The sequence below is a fragment of the Dryobates pubescens genome, chromosome Z (genome assembly GCF_014839835.1).
Source record: "Dryobates pubescens isolate bDryPub1 chromosome Z, bDryPub1.pri, whole genome shotgun sequence".
Taxonomy (NCBI): Eukaryota; Metazoa; Chordata; class Aves; order Piciformes; family Picidae; genus Dryobates; species Dryobates pubescens.
The window spans coordinates 71,112,769-71,140,153 of NC_071657.1; the positions used below are offsets into that span (position 1 = coordinate 71,112,769).

At 39.2% G+C, this 27,385-nt stretch overlaps 1 protein-coding gene across 2 annotated transcripts in view; it reads right to left on the bottom strand.

Annotated features, from left to right (window-relative positions):
- Positions 1-27,385, bottom strand: part of EDIL3 (EGF like repeats and discoidin domains 3) — a 339,872-nt gene that overhangs the window by 125,072 nt on the left and 187,415 nt on the right. For both annotated transcript variants that reach the window (XM_054178605.1, XM_054178604.1), the window contains one exon: positions 13,324-13,437. In XM_054178605.1, the coding sequence (XP_054034580.1) occupies positions 13,324-13,437 (114 nt within the window). The remainder of the gene's footprint in view (positions 1-13,323; positions 13,438-27,385) is intronic.

Sequence of the window (27,385 nt, forward strand, 5' to 3'; positions counted from 1 at the left end):
TGACAATGTCTGTATTAAGAACTTCCAAATAAAGTTGCACATGACAAAATTACAATGCAATTACCACAGCCAGGCTGTTTGATTCTTTTGATTCACCACAGTAGCAACAACATGAAACTATGCCATTATTTATCCATAATGACTTATCAAAAACCTTCAACACTGTTATAAAAATTAACATATCTCAGTTTAAATTCCAAATAACCTCTTCATTCTCTGTCCTTATAAAAATGTACATATCTCAGTGTAGATTCCAAATAACCTCTTTATCCTGTGTCCTCAGTACCAGTGCAAAAAGCTTACATGACACTAGAAACATATTAATGCCTTTCTTGTCTAAGTGTCCTTATATAATATATTTTCTAATTTTAAATTCTTTTGGCTTAACATGAACCACAATACTGCAATATCGGATGCTGATCTGCAAACTTAACTGCAGTGGGATTGACAGAGCAGGGAAATCTGTTTCTCATCTTCTTATCTTGTGGAGGAGGACCCAATGTCAGCACTGAAAGCAAAACTCCCAACAAGGAGGAAAGTGTTCACTTAACTATATCTCCATCAGGCATGCATTTGCATCTAACATGGATAAGAGTGCACTGCAGTTTGGAAAACAGAGGATTATGAGCTGGAGGTTTATAAGTCTTTCAGGAGCTGTTAAGTTTAAGTGAACAAATCTAGTACCTACTTACAGTCAAATTCCTTCTTTATCTGATCAAATTTGGAATCATGTTACTCATACACCAGCCTCGATGTACTAGGAAGCGTGTGCTGGGATTCTCACATTGTCGTCTGAAGGTGTTCCATCACACATAAAAGATACTAATTACATCAGAGACTACAATCTGCTTTTCCTCAGGTCCCTTCTTTAGTCACAGAAATAGAGCAGTGAGATCTCTGCCTTCTCAGGAGGAAATACTCCTGCCTTACATTCCTTATATATGGACACTGCAAGCAGGTGAAGTTTTTGCTTTTCACAAAAATTACACTTTTCCTCAAATTTTCATACTAGCTAACTCATGCAACACCCTAGCCAGTATCCAGCCTGAGTGAATTCCTTGGGGTCTACTTCTCCTTACACTTTGCAAATATAGAAAGATGACACAGATGTCACTAGGATAGACAATGACTGCCAATCAGGCTTTCCATATGGAATCAAGCCCTACTTTTAAAATTATATTAAGGTGTTGTAATTAGGATTCTTCATCACTAATATTAATAATGAACAGCATCAAGAACCTGACACTTCAATCTTGAAATCAATGTGAGAGATGTAATTTGTTAAGTGAAAGGGACAAACACACTACACTTCATTAATAAATCATATTTTACTTCCAGCAGTTATACTTGCATGTCTAAGACTGAAGAACATCCTCTTAAAGGACATAATGTAACTTGTGCCCTACTTTGCCTGCAGAGAACTCCATGGGAGACATAGCCTTCAGCAGAGAAGAGGATGAAGAGGCTGATATGCTTTGGGTAAAGAATTTCAATCTGGAGGATTTTCTGCCTGACACTTCTTACCAAGGGGAAAACTTCCTATGTCTAAAAATGAACAAAACCCACTACTCATTCAAATTTGCACCAGAGGGAAAAGTTAAAGATATTGTGGGGAAAAGACAAGAAAAGATGAGAAAAGAAAAGAAAAGAAGAGAAAAGAAAAGAAAAGAAAAGAAAAGAAAAGAAAAGAAAAGAAAAGAAAAGAAAAGAAAAGAAAAGAAAAGAAAAGAAAAGAAAAGAAAAGAAGAGAAAAGAAAAGAAAAGAAAAAGAAAAGAAAAGAAAAGAAAAAAGAAAGGAAAAGAAAATAAAAGAAAGGAAAAGAAAAGAAAAGAAAGGAAAGGGAAAAAAAAAAAAAAAAGTGGAAAGACCAGGAGGTAACAAAAGGAAGATGTGTTTTCAGTAATCACAGTAAAATCCATATTCATCTTCCTATATGGACATTTTACTGCTATCCAGAAGAAAAAGGAAACTTTCTGAAAACACTGAAGAAAATGGAAGAATCATATTTGCACATAGAACTCAAATTTGTTTTCAAAGTTAAGAGAATACTGGGAAATACTGTTCCCTGCATTATTTGTTTTTCTCTAACTTTGATATAATTAATTACAACATGGTTACTCTCTATGTTATGCCTAGGATGAAATTTCAAAGCATGGATGGGTGAACTGCATAAAAATAGGAAGAGAGTCATTAAAAAACTCGGTTGCAGCAACAGGAAAATTGATATTATTAGAATAACAGTAGACACAGTATAACAAGCCACACCCTGGAACTGATGTTCAATGAGAACATATAAAGTTATTATCAACTGTACAGATTCACCAATAAAGGAAAATCATGTTTATGGGTGACCTCTATCAAACAGATTTTTCTCTACTAACAGTGGATTCTAATTTTTCTTTCAGTTTTAAAGGGTAAAAATTTGTGTAATACTTTCCTGTAAATAAAATTTCCAAGCAACTGTAAGAAACCAAGGTTTGGCTTGAAAACAACCACTGATACAAAGGAAAAGGGTTTGAATTCAGAGCAATTCTACCTGTTTTTCTTGGCAAAGTGCCTGTGTATTTTTAAAGTTTTAACTCTACTTAATTACAAAATCTTAGTTGCACCCTTCTGAGTCCCAGTCCCAGCACACCAGGGTAGAAAGACACAAAGCCTTTCTCTCCCGGTGTTGCATTGATGTTGAATTTTTCACATCTGTTCGTCTTCTCATTTATGTTGAAGAAGTGACACCCTTGTGTAAGAAACACTGTGGATACGATCCTCCAAGCTGCAGGGGTGCATGCCATTTACCTCTGATGTTATAAACTACGATTCATAGCATGAACCACAAGGAGGTCATGAAGCAGGCTAAGTTGTAACGAATGACATGCTGCCTTTCATTCTAACACTACCAATGTTATGACACTGAAGATATTTTGAATTTCTTTGAAATCCTCATATCATCTAATGGAATGCAGCAAATGAGCATGGTGGTGGGGAGGACCAAAATAGATGTAACTTACTAGCATCACTCGTTTTCCTCCCTACATATCTTACACATCACTGCATCAATGTCTGGAACAGGAGCTTTGCTGGACTCTCCGTCTGTCCAAAGCAGCAGGAGCTATGAATGTGGCCTCAGCAGGAAGTTGATCACTGAACATATTACATTTCCTTCTCCTTCTGAAAACTGCAGGTGGGAGCTATGCTGAGCCTAGAGATTTTAGTCCATTTAGGGCTCATGTAACCATGTTCTGTTTCATTTTCTCCTTAGTTCACTTAGATTTTTTCATCTTTCACAGCTTGGTTTGAATTCCAAGTCCAAAAATTCTCCAAAATATGAATAAACTTTCAAATCCCAAACTCTTCCAAGTTTTATGACATACTTGTGAGTAATTCTAACCTGTGCCTGGTTTATTACCTACTACAAACCTCAAGGCTGTTTTACTAAGAAGAGTTTGTACAGCTCTAAAGATGGCTGTACTCTCATTGCTCATTTCTCTGTCCACCAAAGAATAACAGCAAAAGATGAGGCTGACCCAGATGGCAGGCCACGCTCCAGGATTAATCTGTTTTGAAATAATTGGCCTAAAATTTATAAATACTAAACTAAACATTGCAATAAGGTATTTTCCCATTGGACTAGTACTTGAAACAGAAAAAAAAAATGTTCCTGTGACTTAGCTATTGGGAACTTTGTTGAGCCTACTGAAACTGTCAACTGTTCTTTTCATGTATTTATAATTATTAGTGCTTTTATTCAAGGAGGGTTTTTTTCCATACTTTTAAAGGGTGGTTTTGGTCATAACAACCAGTGATTTGTTTTCAGCTTGCTTCTACTGGCTACAAACAATCTGGCTTTTATTTCTTTTATAGTACCAATTCCCTACCTGCAAATTCTTTCTGATTTCTGTGAGGACATAAAAAATGAATGTGCATTATTGACCAGACCAGAAGCTTAAGAGCGACAGAGGCTACTCTGAAAATAGCAGTGTGTTGTAATTTTCCTTTTAAGGCTTGGAAACACTGAAATATGCATTGTCATAGGCTTTGCCATGCCTAAAAATGCACATAAAAAGTTCTTTGAACACAGGAACAGTGAATTACACTTACTAGAAAAGTATTTTTCCCCCTCCACTTTTTTCTGAATGTCTATGATTCTAAGTTGCTGGTAAGGCAGAGTTGCACTGCTCCCTCAGTAGGAAGCACAGACAGGTGGTAGGTAGGAGAAGGAGTCACTGAGCTCAGTGCAACCTTTCTGCCCCTTTACTGAGGGTAACTGGGGAGGAGCATTGACTTCAGAATGAAGCAGTCCCTGAGAGAAGCACGCTTGTAGGTTTAAGTAAGAAAACATGGCAATAAAGTTGCCACAATAAGGCTGTTGAAGCTAAAATGAATGGATACAAAGTAAAGTTGTAGATGCCTGAATATAGGGTTGGGTTATTGACACAACCTCAAAGCCACTATTGCAATAGATGACACATGTAGTAAGGAGATGATTAGACGCAAAATATGCCTGTTGGATCCTAGGGGCTTGTCTCAATATTTTTAAATGAGTTTCTGTTAGATTGGTGAGTAAAGACTGTACCCTCTACTGCCTAATCAAAAGTAAGATATTGAGAAATGAATTTTCAAAGAGGGACATTGCTGTACAGTACAACTGCAACAAGATGAAAACATCCCCAGCGGCATAGGACGTTGTTTCGACATCAAACACTTTGAGAGATCAGTCTCATTTTCCTGTTGTGTTGAAAGGAAGAACTACAATCCTGATCTGATGAGCCTAATTTTGCACAACTTTCCATCTTACACAGGCCTGGACAAAGGAGGCCTGCAGTGGAAGGGCCAGCGTGTGCTTTGTTGTTTGAAGGCTCAAAATTAAATATGATAGAATTTGATTAAATATTTCTCACTAGGTCACTGAAATGCCTGGGAGAACATTTCAATGTTAACTAAGTGTTCTGTCATTTCTATAGCATTTTTTGCCTTCTTGCACTTTCATACCAATACACTAGACAGAAATGCCAGACAGACAATACTCCCAAAACAGTGAGGCCTCAGAAAACCTCATTAGTTCCAACAAGAGATTCAAGACGGGTTTTGTTCAATGCAGATACAGAAATTATGCTCTGTCCATGATTAGCTGAAATAGTTAAACATGCATTCATGCTGAGAAGTTCACTGGGTCAAAACAATGAAAAGCAGGCATAGGCAATTTTTGTCCCATTTCTCTGGCAAAACTAGGAAAACTGTTTGAAAATGTCTCTAATTTGAATGCAATTACAAGAGCTTGGTATTTAATGATTTGCAAAGACAGCAACAGGCATAAGTTTAACATTGTAATCTACAGGTCATCTAGAAATCTCTCTAGGTTTACCATCCACCTTAACAGAATTTCTAGTACATAGAGGAAAGATATATGAAAATGGAACAGAAACTCCAATATAAAAATGTTAATATTTTTGTACCAATGAATGGGTGTCTTCCTCTTTGGCAGATGATTATATTGCCCTTAATTTAAACACAGAAATCTGTATTTCTAGAAACAGCAATTCTTCTTGTGGTTCATTTATTTTTTCCCCAACAAAAGCTGAGAACCTGAAGGAAATGTGGGCAGATGCCAACAAAAAAGTCATTGACATCTTGAACTTTATTGCAATTTCAAGAACATAAAAGAAAGGATTAGCATGTTTGACCAGTTTTGTTTTATAGAAGTTTGTTAAATTTATGTAACATCAGTATTTCAGACCATGAAGCAGTCAGATATTCAAAACAAAAGAGAATCTGCTTATAACTGTACTTCACATTAGATTATTCACAGAACTAGTGATATTTTGAGATGCAGGGAAAGTTAGGTATTCCTAAATATCATTCAAAGAAATGTTAATAGGAATCAGTAATTTAGGGAACTTAAGTTCCTTCCATGTTGATTTCTGTCAAATAAAGTGTTTCACAGTGGCTTACAACAAGCTTTAAGCCACAACATATTCTCAAGTGGAGGTGCATTAAAAAATGTATGCCTTAAAACCTAGGTTCCTCATTAGGTAGACTGGAAATGAATATGGTTATAATGGGATCATTTTTGCCATTCAGCATCAGTACACTGCTTAACAAATTAATTTAAATAAGGCATTTTCATGAGCTGAATTCACTAGTAAGCCTGCTATTAAGTTTATAAATTTAAGAAAACAGTTAAATTCTGAGTCCTCTCAGAATTTCCATAGTTTGAAAACACAGACATGTGGAAGAAAAATTTTAGCCAGACATAAAGCTTCCCTCTTGAAAAGAGAGTTTTCATCTGATTCATAAATTGTTTTACTTTTCCTTGCACTTTTTATGACCTCATCCTGTGATGTTTGTTTTGCTTGGGTTTTTTATGAACTTAAGCAGTGAGGCTTTCTGAACTCAGCACCCTGCTGAGGCAAGACTGATAAGAGCTGCAGCTTGGGAAGACAGAGATAGAAAAGAAGCACTGAAGACTCTGAGCATCAAGCAGAGGAGTTCAAAGGACAAGCACCTAAAGCCAGAAAGTCCCAACAAATAAGGACACTTCCTGGAAAACACACTTAGAAGTGAAATGCAGAAGGCATCAAAGGAAGCAATATAGTCTCTCTTAAAAATACTATGAAACTCGTTATTTCTCCTGCACTAAAATTCATGCTGTTTGCAGATGCCCTCATTCCTGGAATAATTTTGAAAGAAAGACATTTTTAAAATCACAGCACATCAGAACACTTTGGATGACACTATCTAGCCTGGGAGTATAAGGCTGCATGTAAGCAGAAGTCTTGAAAGACTTTTTATGCCTAGATCTGTCAGATCTTTAGATAATTTTAAAGTAAAAATGGCACTGGAAGAAGAGGCATTTTAATTTAAATAAAAAAAATGCCTCTTTGATTTCCACAGAGAGGAAGGTAGAAGACAACCTAGTGCAGTACAAACAGTGTACTGAAAAACAAAGCACAGGAAACAAATGACAATAATATGAACATACACTGCTTAGCAGGATTTCTGACATGCTAGGCAAACAAAATTGGTGCACTTGCTCTGAATGCAGTCCTTCTACATATGAGTATGTTGAAGATACAGAAAAGGAGGTGAAGGGGCTATAGTATATTCAAAAAATATTTACAGTGACTAATTTGATCTGTATCTTTAAAGAAAAAGCATGGGAAAGCTCACCATATGTTTTAATGGAACCCACTCTTGGCAATCAGCAAAATACAGCTTCAAAGTGCACAATGGTGAAATTGTAGCATGTATAGTACCATCTGTTAGATAAACAAAACCAAACTAACAACAACAAGGAAAAAACCCAACCAAACAAAAAAGTGATCAAAAATTACCTGTGTAACTCCTCACAAATTATTGCAGTTCACCTCCTGTGTTGCTCATGGGAGATTTTAACAACACAGATTTGTACTGAATAATGCAAACTGTCTGACACTGATGAAAGTGGCTCCCTGATGCCTGCAAGAGAACTTTGTGATCCAGAAAGTAAAAACTTCAATCTCAGGAGAATCTGCCTTGGAAGCAGTGCTTTTTTCTAGAGATTCCAAGACTAAAGAAAGCTGTAATGGAGGTAATTATAATTGATATCTTGAATTCAGCACAGAAGCAAGGAATAGGTTTGGAGAGTGCAAGAGCAGGAGATGCAGCTGTGTTAAGGAAATGTTGAGGCCCTAAGAAATCTGGAAAGTAATATGGAATTAGTAACATTTAGCTTTTGCTTTCAGAGAAAGGGAAAAGGTTCTCTCTTTCCATTCTGTGTTTACTAAACATCTGCAGGCAAATTCTGTAAATACCAAATGCTCAGTGATGTATCTCTTAATAGGTTGATCAGTTTACTTCAGAATAATTGAATGTGTTCTGAAGCCCTCAGCACTCTTGCACTCCATTTTACTTTCAATACACCTCACCCTGTTCTTTCCAGCAATGTGAAGCAGCTGGTTGAAGTATCATTTGTGCCTGAATGGCTTAAGATAGCAAGAGCTAATAAGAAAGAAGACTGAATTCAAGTCTCTTCAAAACAAACAAACAAACAAATAAACAAGACACAAAACAGGAACCAAAAATCCAAAAGAAACAGAAACCCCCAAACAAAACAAAAGACCAAGCAAACAAACAAAAAAAACCAAACCCCAAACTAATAATAATAATAAATAATTAAATAAATAAATAAACTAAGAAAATGAGAGTTCAGGAGGTCAGTGATTCAAAATGAGGAAGATATGTAAACAAAACAGAGGGCCCTAAAGGATCAGAACGTGGGACGTGAAACACATCAGCTCCACAGAACTTTGCTTCATGACTGAGCCTTTAAGAAATAACTCCAAGCCTCATCCATCTTGAACGAGACTCAGAAGATGGTCAAGGTAGTCCAAATATGACTCCATGATCATTAGACATTTTAGTGTTGTTTTTGTACTCAGTTCCAGACAAGCCTTTGCCTCTCAATTCGCTTTGCCTCACTAGTTATTAGGAGAGGCTGTTGGGACTGTTCAGAATGATTTTAGGCAGGACCTGAATGTAATACAGACTCACACCTGGGAAGTGCTACACATGCAATAAAATGGAAGAGAATTATTTGGGAGATTAGCTAAGAGAGATTAATTATGGTGAAATGGTTGAATTAAAAACATGGGAAAAAAAAGAGAGAGAGAGAGAGATAAAACCTTGTTGGAGCATTAGAAAAAAACCACTCTGACATAAACTACTTCAAGCTGGTGAGTGTGACAAGTCATTATTACAATGCACTGGTATTTGGGATATATCAAACTATATGCACTAGCAGAAAATCTTCCTGGAGAACAAACTTAAGAATGACAGGCAAACAGAGTTCATGATGTATTTCTGCCTTTTTAGTCTCGATCTAGGATATTTCACACCTTCTCTGATATGGATTAGTAATCTTTGAGCTTTGTGAGGTGTTTCTGAGACAGCAGTCTATAATTTACATAATTAGTGTAACAGTATTTAATTATATGATTACTGTAAATATGTGTAAAACTCTAATGGTGCAATTAGAATGTGTAATTACTACTTGTAATTACATAATTAGATATGATGACATAACTAAACTTCTCATTAAAAAAGGGAGACTTATAAGGGCACCTATGTGCACCATTTTAATGCTGGCTGTGCTAAAGCTAGCTCAAAACCAGGCAAACGCTAAAAATTTGTGAGTTGTGCTGTAGTACCTGGAGAACATGTTGACTTTCCTGAGCTGGGATAGTTCAATTACTACAGTCAGTACAAACATTGTGGCCATTCATATTCCATTGTCTCCATGAATGTTCCATTTTGTTTCCATAAATGTTTCCATTAATTACCTATTATTTACCAATAACTCTTCATAGCTTAGCTGAATAACAAAAGTATGAAGAGTGATATAATGCAAGTGTTCAAATATCTATGCTGTGTGGCATTCTCTAATTACTGATTTATGTAATATATTACCTTCTCTAAAATCCTCAAAGCACATCTGATTTCACACTCCTCCCATTACACTTTCCAAGAGAAAGTACAGAAGCTTTTTCCACTGCATTGCCATGCTGCCCAATTTACCACACCACAGAAGCACAGAATCACGGAATGTTTTGAACTAGAAGGGACCTTAAAGAACATCTGATTACAACTTCACTGCCATGGGCAGGGACACCTTCCACTAGACCAAGGTCCTCAAAGTCCTATCCAGCCTGGCCTCGAACAATTCAAGGGGCGGACATCCTCTGGGCAATCTGTTCTGTTGTCTCACCACCCTGAAGTTAAATAATTCCTTCTTAATATCTAAATTAAATCTACCCTTCTTCAGTTTGAAGCCATTGCTTTCACCCTGTCCCTATACTCCCTGATAAAGAATCCCTTTCCATCTTGAAGGCCCTCATGAAGTCCTGGAAAGAGTGCCCCTAAGGTCTCCCTGGAGCCTTCTCTTCTCTAGGCTGAACAATCCCAACTCTCTCTGCCTGTACATGCATTGCAGCTGATAAAAGACTAGTTACTGCAAAGGACGTCTTAAAACTCATTGTCCTTGATCTCTACACCAAAGCAATTTCACCATTATATAGAGACAAAATAATTATAAAAACTCTTTGACACTCAACAAAATTATCTTTTCAGATAATAGTGTTCTCTCCTCTGCGGGCTAGATGATGGAGCCCTGGGTCACAGCTGTCAGCATTTGTCTACAGAAGCATCTTTGGAAAGATCATTTTTCCAGGTGATAGGTTTACCAGTGTAACTCTCCAAAGTATGACCCAGAACACCAGACTGCAGGTAACATATTTTGCAATATGTTAATGCTTTTCTAATTTTAGCAGAATCCTTTCACTATTTCAATATACTGAAAATTTCTACTTTTTGTATACATATACTTTCTGCTATACGTTAGAATCATAGAATCATAGAATTAGTCAGGGTTGGAAGGGACTACAGGGATAATTTAGTTCCAACCCCTGTGCCATGGGCAGGAACACCTCACACTAGATCAGGCTGGCCAGAGCTTCATCCAGCCTGGGCTTAAACACCTCCGGGGAGGGGGCCTCAACCACCTCCCTGGACAACCCATTCCAGGGCTTCACCACCCTCATGGTGAAGAACTTCCTCCTCATGTCCAGCCTGAATCTCCCCACCTCCTGCTTCATTCCATTCCCCCTAGTTCTATCACTACCTGATATCCTAAGAAGTCCCTCCCCAGCCTTCTTGTAGGCCCCCTTCAGATACTGGAAGGCCACAAGTAGGTCACCTCGGAGCCTTCTTTTCTCCAGACTGAACAGCCCCAACTCTTTCAGTCTGTACTCACAGGAGAGGTGCACCAGCCCTCTGATCATATATATATATATATATATATATATATATATATATATATACACAAAAGCCTGGAAATAGAATATATAACACACAAAAGTTCACACACAAAAGTTCACTTTTACCTGTATTACATATACACCTATAAAAAGAATAATAAATATGAAATAAGAGATAATACTTCAAGTTATAGCTCTGACATTTCTAGCAAAAAAAGAAGATTGGTTTTATGTGAACTGTACTCTGAGTAATGTTCACAATGCAGCCAAAAAAGCAGAAAGGATACACTCTGAAGGCATGGATGAGACTCCTGGTAGAATTCCAAATGGCAATTCAATAGCACCTTGTAAGGAAATATATTAAGTGATTCACCAGCAACTTTCAAGAGGTACTTTAATAGATGTTCATTTTTCACAAATTCCTTCAGGTAGCCATATAGGCAGGTGAAATTCCCCAAAGCAAACCTTAATCTTAGATTCTTTATAGAATTATATACATGTTGTGTTGAATTCCTCACATCTTTTACATGTTGCATAGATAAATCTGGGGATTCAAGAAGACTACCTGAAAAATTGAATGGGTTATCATTTCAGGTTATTGGTCCATGTAATTTTTTTTCCCTCTTCTTTCCCATGCAACCACAATGTCAACACAATAAAATGAATCATACTTTTCTGCTTTGTAATGGTTTCATTTATTCAGTATTCAACTTGCCTTTTTTTTTTTTTAACTCTTTTTTTTGCTACATGTAATGGATCCTTCTTGAACTAGAACTCCCTTTTTAGAATGTGGATGACCAGTATTTCAGGTATTTTGAATGTAGTATCTAGCACATCAAATGTTAGCATACAAATACTTTTATTCTTTAAGGCACTAGGCTTGACACATTTTAACTTTTTAGTATTTTATATAAGCAAGTGTTGATCTTTTGGAGGGTAGGAGAGCTCTGCAGAGGGACCTCGACAGGCTGGACAGATGGGCAGAGTCCAACGGCATGAGACTGAACACATCCAAGTGCCAGGTTCTGCACATTGGCCACAACAACCCCATGCAGTGCTACAGGCTGGGCTCCTAGTGGCTGGAGAGAAGCCAGGAAGAAAGGGACCTGGGGGTACTGGTTGATAGTAGGATGAACATGAGCCTGCATTGTGCCCAGGCAGCCAAGAGAGCCAAAGACATCCTAGCCTGGATCAGGAACAGTGTGGCCAGCAGGAGCAGGGACGTCATTCTGCCCCTGTATTCAGCACTGGTTAGGCCTTGAGTCCTGTGTCCAGTTCTGGGACCCTCAGTTTAAGAAAGATGTTGACTTGCTGGAACGTGTCCAGAGAAGGGCAAAAAATCTGGGGAGGGGTTTGGAGCACAAGCCCTATGAGGAGAGGCTGAGGGAGCTGGGGTTGCTTAGCCTGGAGGAGGCTCAGGGGAGACCTTATTGCTGTCTACAACTACCTGAAGGGTAGAAAGAGTGATTGGCCATTGGAATGTGCTGCCAAGGAAGGTGGCAGAGTCACCGTCACTGGAGGTGTTTAGGAAGAGACTAGATGTGGTGCTTGGTGCCATGGTTTAGTTGATTAGATAGTGTTGGATGCTAGGTTGGACTTGATGATCTCAAAGGTCTCTTCCAACCTGGTTAATTCTATTCTATTCTATTCTATTCTATTCTATTCTATTCTATTCTATTCTATTCTATTCTATTCCATTCCATTCCATTCTATTCTATTCTGTTCTATGCTATGCTATGCTATGCTATGCTATGCTATGCTATGCTATGCTTTTCTATTCTATTTATTCTATATATTGAATATTATATATTTACTATTATTTATTTATTTAATATTAGCTTTTTGCACAATGACATTATGCTTGCATCCTTTGTTCTACTAAAACACAGAGGGTTTCTTCTCTACAGTGTTTCAAAACCGAGCTGCCAACAATGTTATTAACAGTTAAGGTATTCTGAATCTCATACCATAGAAGTTGACTCTAATTTTAGTCTTCAAGATTACCTAGCCTTTCACACATGAAGAACTCCTTTGTAGCAATGATCTTAGGAATCAAACCTTTACAGTGCATTCATAATTTTGCTATCACTGTTAATATTGTGTGAGGACAGATCCTAGAGGATATCTACTAATGACTTCTCCGTCAACCAGTGTTCCAATTTTCAGAGGCTAGAGACATGTCAGATTAAATTACCTGTGGTTTTGTCCTGCTATTACACTTGCTGGTATCTGCTAATAATTACTATTAAAGACAGGATACTTGGTGAGATGAGTCTGAATCTTTTTTTTTTGCTTTTCTACTTTACATTATTTTCCTCTTCTTACTTGACTCTTAGATAATGATTTTGCAAATCTTTCTATCTCATACATGAATGCATGTATGATCTCTTAAAGTAGGATGGCAATTTTGAACATTACATATCTGTAGACTAGGAAAATATTTCCATAGTATTCCATAGCTGTTTCAGCAAGTGAAAATATATATATTTTTGCCCATTTATTTACAAAACAGATGTCAAAACATGCAGTACTTACTCTGTTGGCAGTTTCTTCCCATAAATTCACCTGGACATTCACAGGAATAGTTGGCAACGAGATCTGTACAGATTCCACCATTCTTGCAGGGTTCAGCTTCACATTCATTTACATCTGCAGGGAATACACACCTTAGTGTCAGGATTAGCAAAGAAATTGTAAAAGCAATAAGCACATATTTTAAAGCACTAAACCACAGTGTACTTATACAATTGACATCAGAAGGCATACATTCTTTTGTCTAGCAAAAAACCTCAGTAAAGAATGTGACTAAACAGAGCATGCTATAGTAAAAAACAAAGTAATTTCATATACATTTAAGTAGTTTCATATAAGTACTAAAGTACTACTATGCCACATCAGACAACAGAGTTTAAAGTTCTGCTCATGCATTTGCCCTGTAACTTCAGAGGACACCAGGGGCACAAGTCACAATCTGGCTTTAAACAAGCAAATTCATTTAGTTCTTAGGGAGTTCTCATTAGTGATCCTTGCAACTTTGAGAAAGGTGGCTACTTCTTTATCAACAGATGCCAGTTAAGAATGTCTCAATTCATCTCAATTCATTAAACTTCTAATTGACAAAGTTGTTTAACCATCTAAAAAATTTCCTTTTTTGTGCATGAGTTAGTGGGCAAATTGAAACTAATAGCCTGATATAGAAGCTTGCAAATTTTATTAGATTTAAAAGACAGAAAAGGTGGTTAATTTCACTTGAGTTTCCCTAAATTCAAAAGGCAGAAAAGTTGCTTAATTTCATTTGAGCTTCCCTTTGTCAGATGCTGCAAGAATAATATTCCTCTTTCTTTTTCAGTGTAGTAATCTTCAAGTATAATATCAGATATTTTTTTCCCATGTGCAATATACTATTTTTCAGTCATCTCATCATAGACAGATGAAGGGTGATATCCCATAATTAAAAATCCCTGTCACTGTATTCTGTATGGAGTAGAAATACTGTATGGATTATTTTTCTCTCAATTTGCAGCATCAATGCATACAGCTTAGTATTTAAAAGATGGTAGTCAATAAGGAGGTGAAGTCCTGTTGTATTAGGTACTGTAAACAGAAAAGCAATCTTAATCCTGCACTAGAATTTTGCCTCATTTTTTGGTGCATATTCATTTTGGATACAATTGCTGACAATTTGCACATGTGCACAGCACAAGGATAAGTTCAAATCAGGAGAGACATAACATAGATGTACTAATTACCTTCACTGATGGGAGAAATACCCTGTTGTCCTGGTTTAAGGACGGACAAATCCTCTATTGCCCCTGGAAGGGGCAAAAGAATGACACACAGAAATGGACTGCAAACTGATGGAAAGTTTAAATGGAAAAGTGTCCTAGTTTGAGGCCAGGCAGAACCTCTCTTGCCACTGAGAGGGACAAAAGAATGACACTTGCACAAATGGATTGCAAAAGTAATGGAAAGTTTAAATAGAAAAGCACCAAGTGTTTTGCAGCAGCTACAAGCACAATGACAAAGATACTCCAAAGCTTACAGAGTCCCTTCCAGCACACCCAAAGGTCCCCAACATTTGCCATCTCCCCACTTGAGGGTACACCCCAAACCCCCTGACCTCCAGGGCTCTTTCTCCCCCTGCCACTGCTAGGCTAGACTCAGGCTGTCCAGGTCTGAGGCTGCCCCTCCCCCCTTCTCCTCTTGGCATTAGGCCTAGTTAGGCATAAGAGGCCTTGAGATACTCCCCGACCATTACATGATAGGGAGCATCTCCCATGAAAGCAGAGAGGGAAGAAAGAAGAAGAGAATGACTTTGCAAATGGATTTATAGGGTGCAGGATTTATGGATATGCAATACACTATTTCCTGCATCCACCTAACTGGGTTGGACACTCATGACACCAGAGGTGTAACTTAGGTGTCAGTAAGAGGAGGCATCCAGCCTAAACTGCCCCACCTGTGAACTGAACTAATACCCCTCACTGTTGTATTGACTCTGCCTTTGTCCTCAGACTGCAACCCTGAATTTCACTGGTGTACATGTACTTCAGAAAATGCTACATAAACATCTAAACCAGATGTAATAAAGCCTGTGCAGAAGAAGCAGATTTCAACTCTGCTGACAAAGCTTCTGCAAATTGTAGCAATATATGTATTGTGTTCTAATGATTGCCCATTGGAATGGGCTGCCCGGGGAGGTGGTGGAGTCACCATCATTGGAGGTGTTCAGGAGGAGACTTGATGGGGTGCTTGGTGCCATGGTTTAGTTGTTTAGGTGGGTTGGATTGGTTGAGGGGTTGGACGCGATGATCTTGAAGGTCTCCTCCAACCAACAAACAGATTGCAGAAGTGACAGAAAGTTCAAATGGAAAAGCAGTGAGTGTTTTACAGAGAGCTACAAGCACAGTGACAAAAGAGATCCTAAAGCATACCCAGAAGCCTCCCAGCACTCACCTTCTCCCTACCTGAGGGTACACCCAGAACCCCCAGGGCTCTTTCTTCCACCCCCCTCCACTGTTAGGCTAATCTCAGCTGGCCAGATCTGAGATTGCCCTTTCCTCTTCTCCTCCTGGCATTAGGCCTAGCCAGGCCCAAGAGGCCTTAAGGTAACTCCCCCTCCATTACCAGATAGGGAGCATCTCCCACTGGAGCAGAGGGGGAAGAAAGAGGAAGTGTGAGACCTTGCTGATGGATTTATAGGGAGCAGGACATTATGGGAATGAAGTACACAGCTTCCTGTGTCCACCCACTGGGCTGGACACCCAGGGCACCAGAGGTGCATCCCATGTGGCAGCAGCAGGAGGCAACCAGCCTAAACTGCCACATATGTGCAAAATATCTAAGACAGGCTGGAAGCTACCTGAAAGGCCAGGACCAAGGCATGGTATGAAATGTAGTTGGAGGATACTATCATGGTACCTCCTGAGCCAGTACTGGTCCATTTCCATTTAACATCATCATTGTTCATCTGGACGGTGGGACAAAGTGTGATCTCACCAGATGTGCTGATGATAGAAAACTGTGAGGAGTAGCTGGTAGAGCAGATGGGTGTGCTGCTATTCAGAGGGACCTCAATGAGCTGGAGAAGGAACACTCTGAAGTTCAACAGGAGGAAGTCCTGCCTCTCCATCTGAGGAAGAACAGCCCCATGCATGAGTACATGTTGGCAAGCTGAGCAGCTTGAAAGCAGCATGGTAGAAAATTATCTCAATGTCCTGGCAGACAGCATGTTAAGTATGAGAATGCTATACAATCCTATGGCAAAGGCCCTCCTGGGCTGCATTAGGTAGGTGACAGAGGTGATGAAGGAGATGATCCTTCTCCTCTATTCAGCACTGGTGATGCAATACCTGGAGTGCTGGATCCAGTTCTGAGTTCTCTGTTAATAAGAGAGACAGGGACATACTTACAAGAGTCCAACAAACCTCCACTAAGGTAGTTAAAGGACTGGAGTACCCTGTCTGTGCAGAGAGGCTGAAAGAGCTGGCATTCTAGCTTTAAAGAAGAGGAGGTCAGGGAGAAAACTCATCAATGTATACAAAGTACCTGAAGAGACTGAGTAAAGATGGAGACAGGACAAGAGGCAATGGGCACAAACTGAAGCACTGTCCACTGTCTTAATATTAGAAAACACTTTCATTACTGTGAGGGTGACAGAATTGGCACAAGTTGCCCAGCTGCTTGTGGAGTCTCCATCCTTGGAGGTACTCAAAACTCATTTGGATATAGTCCTAGGCAACCAGCTCTAGGTGTCTCTGCTTAAGCAGGAGGAGGTGGATCAGGTGGCCTCCAAAAGTCCCTTTTATCCCCCAACCCTTCTGTGATAATCTTTCCATTCCTGTGAGCAGAAACACAAGACCAGACCTTCAGCTAAATGTGGAGGCTAGTTTCAGTCCTTTAAACCAGAAAAACATCAGGGTTTTCTTTGTACTAAAATTGATGATAATTACAGGTCTCCAAGCTTCCTTTTAATCTGTCATGTTCTTACTATTTGTTGGTTATAAAAATATCACGCACTTGGCTAATAAAAATTCATAGGGTTAGATGAATTTCTGTTTATTAGAGAGGAAGAAGAGTAGCACCACCTTAGCCTGTGGGAAATAAAACTTGCCAAGGGAAATGACCAAAGAACAGACCTGTTCAATTCTAAATTCAGTTCTTTATATGTATTTATAAAATTTAACAAGGTTCTTCATCTCCCTATTTGCCCCTTAAAGCAAAGCCTATTAACCTTACATTTTCATCATTTTAAGGCAGACTAACACATTTTGTGGTGAAAAAAAAAAAATCAAAGTCACTGTGAACTAAGAAAACATTAAGTGAACATATGAAGTGTCTCTTACTTGGTGAAATAAAGACAGTAATTTATTCTCTTAAAAGCTTTTCTGTGTAAAGATAATATATTCTCAAGATATATAAATTTTTCTAATTTTCCATTCCTGCTGAAATATGTATGGAAAAATGTGCAGTGTTCCTGCATAGTTCATTTTAGTAATATGGTTTTGGTGTTCGATCACCCCAAAGGCACTGCAAGCACATCTTCCAGGCCAAGACGTTACTATGCAAAGACGTTTATTACATTATACAGTAAGGTTAAAAACTCTTGCAGAAAGCATATGTGTCACAACTTAATTGGCAATTTTTCTACTGGCATGTGTGTAATTTAAGGCATGCAATAGGTTAAAATAACAAAACAATATTTCAGCACATCCAACCAAATTCTGCCAAGTCTTTCTCTTCAGTTACAAGATGCTTACATTCTTTTCTAAGTCAAAGATTAAACATGGCCTTCTCTAACTCAAGAAAGGGCAAATCTTCCCCTACATTTCCCTCTTTCTTTCTCTCAATTACAGATGAGGTGTGCATTCCTAACTCAAGGGCAAAACATAGTGGTTCCAAAGCAATCCAAAAACAATCCTTCTCCTACATTTCATATTGTCTGTGTGATGATGTAGAAAACAGGCTGAACCTTACATACCACACACTTTTTAAGCAATCCTCATACTCTGTTCCAATGGAACAATTAGCTGTGATCAGGGCAGAATGATGGAAGTGCTTTATTACTAACTTTGTTACTTGGATCCTATAGAGATATTTTTTTCTTGGTAATTTGAGAACCTGAAGTCCCACCAGTTCAAACAAATATGTCATGTTTGATGAGCAAGGAAAGACAAACTCATTGTAGCATCTTGAACAGACATTTAGCTGGAAAGATAATAATTGAACTGTGTTAAAGAAAGAAATCATATAATCACCATGAGTTCTACAGAGTTATTTCATTTACTACTCATTATTTAATTTGATCAAATGTGAGGAAGAAGTGGTTTGTGCAAATTGTGGTCAGATTATGTTCAAGCTCCCAGATGTGCCGAATAAGATACTGAGCTTTACACCAGCTGGTGCATTTCTCTCTTCTGAAGCATAGATATTCCCTTTTAAACTTTGTAATAGTATCAGAATTAGAATTACATTTGAACAAAAAAAAAAATTAAATGTCAGAATTTCTGCAGTAGTTGCTTCTAAAGAAAATAAAGGTTTCTAAGGAAAAGCTCTCTATATGTTGTCAGGTAAGAATTCTCCACTGATTATGCAACCAGCCTACCTATGTGCGAAGACTGTGCTTTTAATGTAAATTAACGAATAAAAAGTAAAACTACTGTAGGTTGCTCATGATTTTTTAGTTAAGCTTAGGTTTTATGCTGGGTCAGATTTTGAAGTGTAGTTCAGACAACAATCATTGCAATAAAACTAAAACACAGATATCTGGATACAAAAGGCAATTCATAAAAAAGCTTTTAAATACTGAACAAAATGGGCTCCTGAAGAGCTTTAAGTGCCGGCACAAGAAACACCTGTATTTCTAAGTAATGTCCAAATTAGCTGAAAAAAAACCCCCAACCAAACAACAAAACACCCCAAAACCCCCAAACAAACAAAAAAAATCAACAACCTCCCCATGCCCAACCCTCTAACATTTCTCTACTGGATTCTGAAATTGATAGCGTAGCAGGAGCCAGAAAACACTGATTATGTTCCGAAAATAGATTGTTCCTTGAATAATAGCATGAAGGGCTAAGACAGTTGATTAGGAAGTAAAGGCTATCCTAAGATTCCTTTTTATTCTGAAGATGATTAAATTTCCATTTCCTACCTTCTAAGATCAAACCATAGCTAAAAAGCTATTAAGCATATTTCTATTAGAAGCACAGTCATTGTGCATCCTGGAACAGAAGTGTGCTGTCAGAAACTGCAAGTAAGAGAAAGCTTTGCTGTATTACATAGTGATTTGGAGAATCATCATGAAGCAGAGCTCTAGGTTTTGGCCTTTCTTTTATAGATTACATGATTTTTTATGGATCCTCTATGTATTTAATGAAACATGAGTATAAACTAGTACTGTACTCAAAAACATAATATAAATTAAAAATATTTAATTCTCATTTTAGACTTTACCTGTTACATACAGTAATGTGTTTTCCTGAAAAACGACCCCACACTAAATGGGTATATTAATTATTTAACTGTTGTAATAAAAAATGTAGCTATCATTTCCATCTATTTGAGTTCTTCAGCAGGCCACTTGGTGCAAGTCAGACCGCTTGTGATGAAGGGAGTGATAAATTCAATCAGTTACTTTTGCCAATGCATCCTGCATCTTGGCTGCAAATATATACCAGTTTCTTGTTCCTGTCCCCTGCTTGCTCTACATATCCCCAATTCCTGGTTCCTGGCACTTGAACCAATGTTTCTGATCTAGTACCACCTTTTGCAGCACAGACTTCCTGATGCTCCCTCCTGCTGACAAGCACATTGTTGTCTCATCCTTTGATGTGATATTCATGCTGGCTTCCTGATCACACTAGGTCTGATAATTTCAGCTCCAAGTTTTATGTTTAATCAGTCTTTGATCTTGATAGAATGGATAGCCCATCACAGCCATAACATCTGTGTTCAAGTGGCAGTAACAGCAGTCAACTTGGCCCTCATTTAGGAACATTGATTAGATATAATTCAGTTACGCCTTACTCACACACAAACTGTTGTGGTTTTGGTTTTGTTTGTTCATTATTTTTTTTTTTCACAGTAAAGTCAGTTTAATAAATAAGAAGAAAAGGAAGAGAAGATCAACTGATTACTACTTCTGTGTCATAACTGAATTCTGCAATGACCCATAACTATACACTGCAAAAAGATCATATTCAAATAACTTTACACCTGGTAACTGTTAGGACATAAACTGGAGAAACACAGTGAGGAATGATTATCTTTTAGTTGGAGCTTAGTCTAGCATTTTCTTCTAGTTGCATGATATTCCCTCATAGATTTTTAAAAATGCATTTTCTGTATTTTTTTTTCTTTATTGTATATTGATCCTGAAAGATTTAATGGCATGAATAAATGCTGTATCAGTAGGACCACACAAAGTTCACGAACTTATTTGCAGGACTTTGTAATATCATGCTATTAATTAAATATGAGCGTGCAGATATTTAAACCTTTCATTATTACTTTTGTGCAATTACCATAAAAGTCACCTTTTATATATATATTATATATAAATATTTAAATATATATATTTTTTGTTTAGTAGAGATCTGTATTAATTTGCTCAAGCACCATATTTTTGTGAGAAATGAAATGGTAAATCAAATTGCACCAGTTTTATTTGATAAGGAATCTGAATCAGGATAATCAACAGAATTTAGTATAGCTATCTTAAAAACAAGCTACTCATTTGGATGATAGAATTCAAAGCATTACACAAATTCATGTCTAGAATTACACTATTTACTATTCCTTTAAGAGTATATTTTTGCAAATATTTACCAAAACCCCCAAATAATCTGAAAACTATTATTTCTCATAGTCCTGTGGTTTGCCAAAGGGATCCTGAATTGTCAAGAACTCATTAATAAGGACAAATCTATTATTTTCTAAGATGCTAAAAAATAAATTATATTTTAGCAGAATGAATAAGCAGCACTAAAAAGTTTGAATGTACAGGCAGATCACTCCGGATTTTTGGTTAAAAGATACAGAAGATATAACTAAGTATTAATAATTAATTTTGTTATTGTTAATTATAGGTTTAAGAGAGTTTCTAAAGACATTTTTTAGCTGTAATTAATGCAAACAAAAAAATCAGCTGTAACTTCAGCTATATTTGTTCCTTGACCTAGCTATGATTACATATAACCAAGCACTGATACATTACTGGCACAATGATGGTGTGAAACATGTAAAAGTCCTGCAGCACAGAAGTCTCTAAAATGCTGTGCCAAATAACCTGCAGGAAACTTCAACTATAATGCTATGTTGAAGGGAGTCTGCATACAAATATCTTTGTTATTTGATCTTCAGAAAGAGCAGAAACCAGCTTTATGTTTGGGATCAGCACAAGCCTTTTACTCACTACCCTTGGAAGTTACTTTTGTGTAGTTTTTCAGTCTCTCCAGCTTAGAAAGAAGGATGTTTAAAGGACTATGTTATAGTCTTTACAAAAGTCCAGATAGATGACTTCTGATGGTTTTCCTTTGTCCAGTGATGTAGTTAGACTGCCACTAGGTTGGTGAGCCATGACTTGGCCTTGGTGAAGCCATGTTGGCTGTCTTGAATCACCTCCCTGTTCTCCATGTGCCAAGTCAGAGCTTCTAGGAGTATCTGTTCCCTGATCTTCTAAGGCATAGTGATGAGGCTGACAGGTCAGTAATTTCCAGGGTCTTCTTTTCTACCCTTTTTAAAGATGGGTGCAACATTTCCCTTCTTTCATTCTCCAGGCTCTTGTCCTGACTGCCAGAGCTTTCCAAATATCATCAAGAGTGGCTTGACAACTACATCAGACAGTTCCCTTGGGACTCTGGGATGTGTCTCATTGGATCCCATGGATTTTTGTATGTTTAAATTGCTCAGGTGGTCCTGACCTTGATCTTCCTTGACAGTGGGAGGAACTTTACCCTCCTGGTCTGCACCTAGTGGTCCATTGTATAGTAGTATAGTATCAGTCAGGGTTGGAAGGGATCACAAGGATCATCTAGTTCCAACCCTCCTGCCGTGGGCAGGGACACCCCACACTAGAAAAGGCTGGCCAGAGCCTCATCCAGCCTGGGCTTAAACACCTCCAGGGACGGGGCCTCAACCATCTCCCTGGACAACCCATTCCAGGGCTTTACCATATTGTCTCAGGATAAGTACAGAGCATGATTTCCAGTGAAGACTGCACTTTCAGCATTTTATGGACTGTGCACATTTAATAATGTCCAAGTTTTCCATCAAGAAAGCAAACATTAATTAACCCTACATTTTTACACTCCAAAAGGCTTAAAAAAATCTTTTCCTTAGAAAGTATTTGATACTGTGTAAAATAATGATAAGATCACAGAATTAATTTCATGAAAGCTTAATGGGAGTTTCTAGAGAGTATAAAGGTGCTTGCTGACTTCAAAGGATTTCAGCAGATCCTAAACAGGGTAGGGCTCCTCAGGAATCTTTTCAGCCTTAACTATATATCTTGTTACACACATAGAAACATTTCTGGGTTTATTTATTTATTTATTTATTTGTGTATTTGGAAGATTTTTTTTTTAATCTGCACTCCTCTTTTGAAAATTTCTATGTGAAAATGAGAAAACTGACGATTGCTCTGTTCACACAATGAAGTTTGAATCCACATGAGTGCTTACTGCCTCTCTGGCAAAATCAGCATCTTTTACTACCAGCTACAAAAACATTCCTATAATTTTCTCTGTGGAGTCACACTTCCAACACTGGACTATGCCAGCATTTATGGATCTTCTATTTACCTGTTTAAATGCATATTTAAAGGATTTTCATCTGAGGTAATTTAAATAATAATATTTTAGAACAGCATTCCCAGGACCTTTACTTAATAGTTTTATGAAAGCTGTAGGTTGTTTTTGTTTGTTTGTTTGTTTGTTTCTTTTTGTAATGAAGCACCATTTTTCTTTTTTTTTAAAATTAGTTTAATGTATACTTGCATGAAAATCTTTGTCCCATTAAATAACTCACCATTTAATTTTACACTCTAGAAACATGTCTTCTTCAGGGCAACAATTCCTATAATTTCCAATGTTATTAATGTTATTAAAATGATTGACTATTTATGTTACCAGCATTTGACAAATCATTGTAACTGTAGTTGAGAAGAAAATGCAAACCAACAAACAACTTATTAAAAAGTGAATCAACTTCTGAATCATTCTTTATTACAAACACTGATCCAAAAATCTCAGCTTCAGCAGCAAGTTCAAAATATCCATCATTAGACTGTAGCCTCTAACTGGATTATTTTTGACACACTGTAGGTGGGCTTATGGCAAGAAATCCAATTAGTTTCAAAGCAGGTATGAACCCAGATTAGTAAATTATCCTTCACATATCTCAAAATAATTGTATTCTTTCGAAATGAGGTAGTTTATGCATTTCAGAACAGGCTGAGGAAAGGGATATATCTTTTTCATGAGCACAGTTCTGGTATGTGTTTGGAAAAATGTTATTGAATCAACAAGTCCTAGAGGATATGATGATGCATGCTCTAAAATGACTAAAACAGATGGTTCTATTCATATGTCTGTATTTGATACACACAGGGTGAAGTGTATTCCTTTATGGCCAATCTATATGCATCTCATTTAAGCTCTCACAAAAAGTTTTCTGTAGGACTTCAGTGCTCTTATGTTGTGTAAGTGTACATGTGCTGCATAAAGATAACTTGTAGTCTTTGCTAATACTTTTCTAATTCATACTCCTGTTTGGAGTATTTGAGGATAGAAGATGGTAGAGCAGAGGATGTGGTTTATCTTGTTTTCAGTGAAGCATTTGACACTGTCTCCCACAGCATCCTTGCAGCTAAACTGAGGCAGTATGGTCTGGATGATCAGGTAGTGAGGTGGATTATGAAATGGTTGAAGGGAAGAAGTCAAAGAGTTGTGGTCAACAGGACATAGTTTAGTTGGAGGTCTGCATCTAGTGAAGTCCCTTAGGGCTCAGTAGTGGGACCAGTGCTGTTCAATGTGGTCCCCATCCACAAGAAGGGACGGATGGAGGAACCTGGAAACTACAGACCAGTCAGCCTGACCTCAGTGCCAGGGAAAGTGATGGAGCAGATTATCCTGGCGGCAATAACTGCGCACCTGAAGGATAGCCAAGGGCTCAGGTCCAGCCAGCATGGATTTGGGAAGGGCAGGTCCTGCCTCTCCAACCTGATCTCCTTCTATGATCGGGTGACCCGTCTGGTGGATGTGGGGAGGCCTGTGGATGTAGTCTATCTGGACTTCAGCAAGGCCTTTGACACCGTCCCCCACAGTAAACTGCTGGCTAAGCTGTCAGCTCGTGGTTTGGACCACAACACTCTGTGCTGGGTTAGGAACTGGCTGGAGGGCCGAGCCCAGAGAGTGGTGGTGAATGGTGCCACATCCGGCTGGCGGCCAGTCACCAGTGGTGTCCCCCAGGGATCAGTGCTGGGCCCCATCCTCTTTAACATCTTCATTGATGATCTGGATGAGGGGGTTGAGTCAGTCATCAGCAAGTTTGCAGATGACACCAAGTTGGGAACAGATGTTAGTCAGTTAGAGGGTGGAAAGGCTCTGCAGAGGGACCTTGACCGACTGGACAGATGGGCAGAGTCCAATGGGATGGCATTTAATAAGTCTAAGTGCCGGGTGCTGCACTTTGGCCACGGCAACCCCATGCAGAGCTACAGGCTGGGGTCAGAGTGGCTGGAGAGCTGCCAAACGGAGAGGGACCTGGGGGTGCTGATTGACACCCGCCTAAACATGAGCCAGCAGTGTGCCCAGGTGGCCAAGAAGGCCAATGGCATCCTGGCCTGTATTAGGAATAGTGTGGCCAGCAGGAGCAGGGAGGCCATTGTGCCCCTGTACTCTGCATTGGTTAGGCCACACCTTGAGTACTGTGTCCAGTTCTGGGCCCCTCAGTTTAGGAAGGACATCGAGACACTTGAACGTGTCCAGAGAAGGGCAACAAGGCTGGTGAGAGGCCTTGAGCACAAGCCCTATGAGGAGAGGCTGAGGGAGCTGGGATTGTTTAGCCTGGAGAAGAGAAGGATCAGAGGCGACCTCATTGCCCTCTACAACTACCTGAAGGGTGGTTGTAGCCAGGTGGGGGTTGGTCTCTTCTCCCAGGCAACCAGCACCAGAACAAGGGGACACAGTCTCAAGTTGTGTCAGGGGAGGTTTAGACTCGAGGTGAGGAAAAAGTTCTTCACTGAGCGAGTCATTCGTCATTGGAATGGGCTGCCCAGGGAGGTGGTGGAGTCACCGTCCCTGGAGGTGTTCAAGGGGAGATTGGACGTGGCGCTTGGTGCTATGATCTAGTTGTGAGGTCTGTTGGAACAGGTTGGACTTGATGATCCTTGGGGTCTCTTCCAACCTTAGTTACTGTGATACTGTGATACTGTGAATATAGTTGTCAATGACCTGGATGAGGGCACCGAGGGCACTGTCAACAAGTTTGTTGATGACATCAAGCTTGGTGGAGTGGCTGACACACTAGAGGGTTGTGCTGCCATTCAGTGAGACTTTAACAGGCTGGAGAGAGGGCAGGGAGAAATGAAGTACAACAAGGGCAAGTGTAGAGTCTTGAACCTGGGAAAGAACAACCCCATGGATCAGTGTAAGTTCGGAACTGACCTGCTGGAGAGCAGTGAAGGGGAAAAGGACCTAGGAGTACTGGTGGATGGAAAGTTGACCATGAGTCAGCAAAGTGCTCTTGTGGCCAAGAAGGCCAGTGGTATCCTGGGTTGTATTAGAAGGGGCATAGTCAGTAGGTCAAGAGAGGTTTTCCTCCTCTTCTACTCTGCCCTGGTGAGGGCACATCTGGAATATTGCATGCAGTTCTGGGCCCCTCAGTTCAAGAAGGACAGAAAACTGCTTGGAAGAGTCCAGCACACAGCCACAACAATGATAAAGGGAGCGGAACATCTTCCTTATGAGGAGAGACTGGGGAAGCTGGGGCTCTTTAGCTTGGAGAAGAAGATACTAAGAGGTGACCTCATTAATATTCATAAATACATAAAGGGTGAGTGCTCAGAGAATGGAGCCAGGCTCTGCTTGGTCATGCCCAATGACAGGGGCAATGTGTGGAAGCTGGGTCATAGGAAGTTCCATGGAAACAGGAGGAAAATCATAGCATATGAGAATGTGCTAACCCCCAAAGGGAAAAAGATTCTAGGAAGGAAGTTGGCAGGTCTCATTGACAGGGCTTTAAACTAGATTCAAAGGGGAAAGAGGCTGAAACCAGTCCCCCCAGGCAGGAGTCTGGGGGTGTTAAGCTGGAGTCAGGGGTGAAACCAGCAGCCCAGCTGCAGTGCATGCACACTAATGCATGCAGCATGGGCAACAAACAAGAGGAGCTGGAAGCCTTGTTACAGCAGGAAAGTAACGATGTAGTTGCCATCACAGAGATGTGGTGGGATGACTCACACAAGTGAAGCACTGTAATTGATTTACTACAGGCTCTTCAGGAGAGACAGGCAAGGGAGAAGGGGTGGAGGGGTGGCCCTGTATATCAGGAAGGCTCTAGATGCCATTGAGCTGGAGATCAGGGACAATCAGGTTGAGTGCTTGTGGGTGAAAATTAGAGGGAAGACCAGCAGGGCAGACATCCTGGTTGGAGTCTTGTAGACCACCCAACCAGGATGCAGAAGTTGATGAATCATTCTATAGGCAGCTAGAGGCTGACTCAAGATCACCAGACCTTGTTCTCATGGGCAACTTCAACCTGCCTGATATCTGCTGGGATCTCAACACAGCAGAGAAGAGATAGTCTAGGAGGTTCTTAGAGTGTATGGAGGATATCTTCTTATCCCACCTGCTGTGTGAGCCTACCAGGGGTAAGGCTCTGCATGACTTTTTCACAAATAGGGAAGGGCTGGTGGGTGATGTGGTGGTTGGAGGCTGTCTGGGGTCCAGTGACCATGAAATAATTGAGTTTTCAGTATGCAGTCAAGCCAAGAGGGGCAGCAAGAAGACCTCTGCTCTGGATCCGGAGAGTGGACTTCAGGTTACTCAAGGAACTAGCTCAGAAGGTTCCTTGGAAAACAGCCCTTAAAAACAAAGGG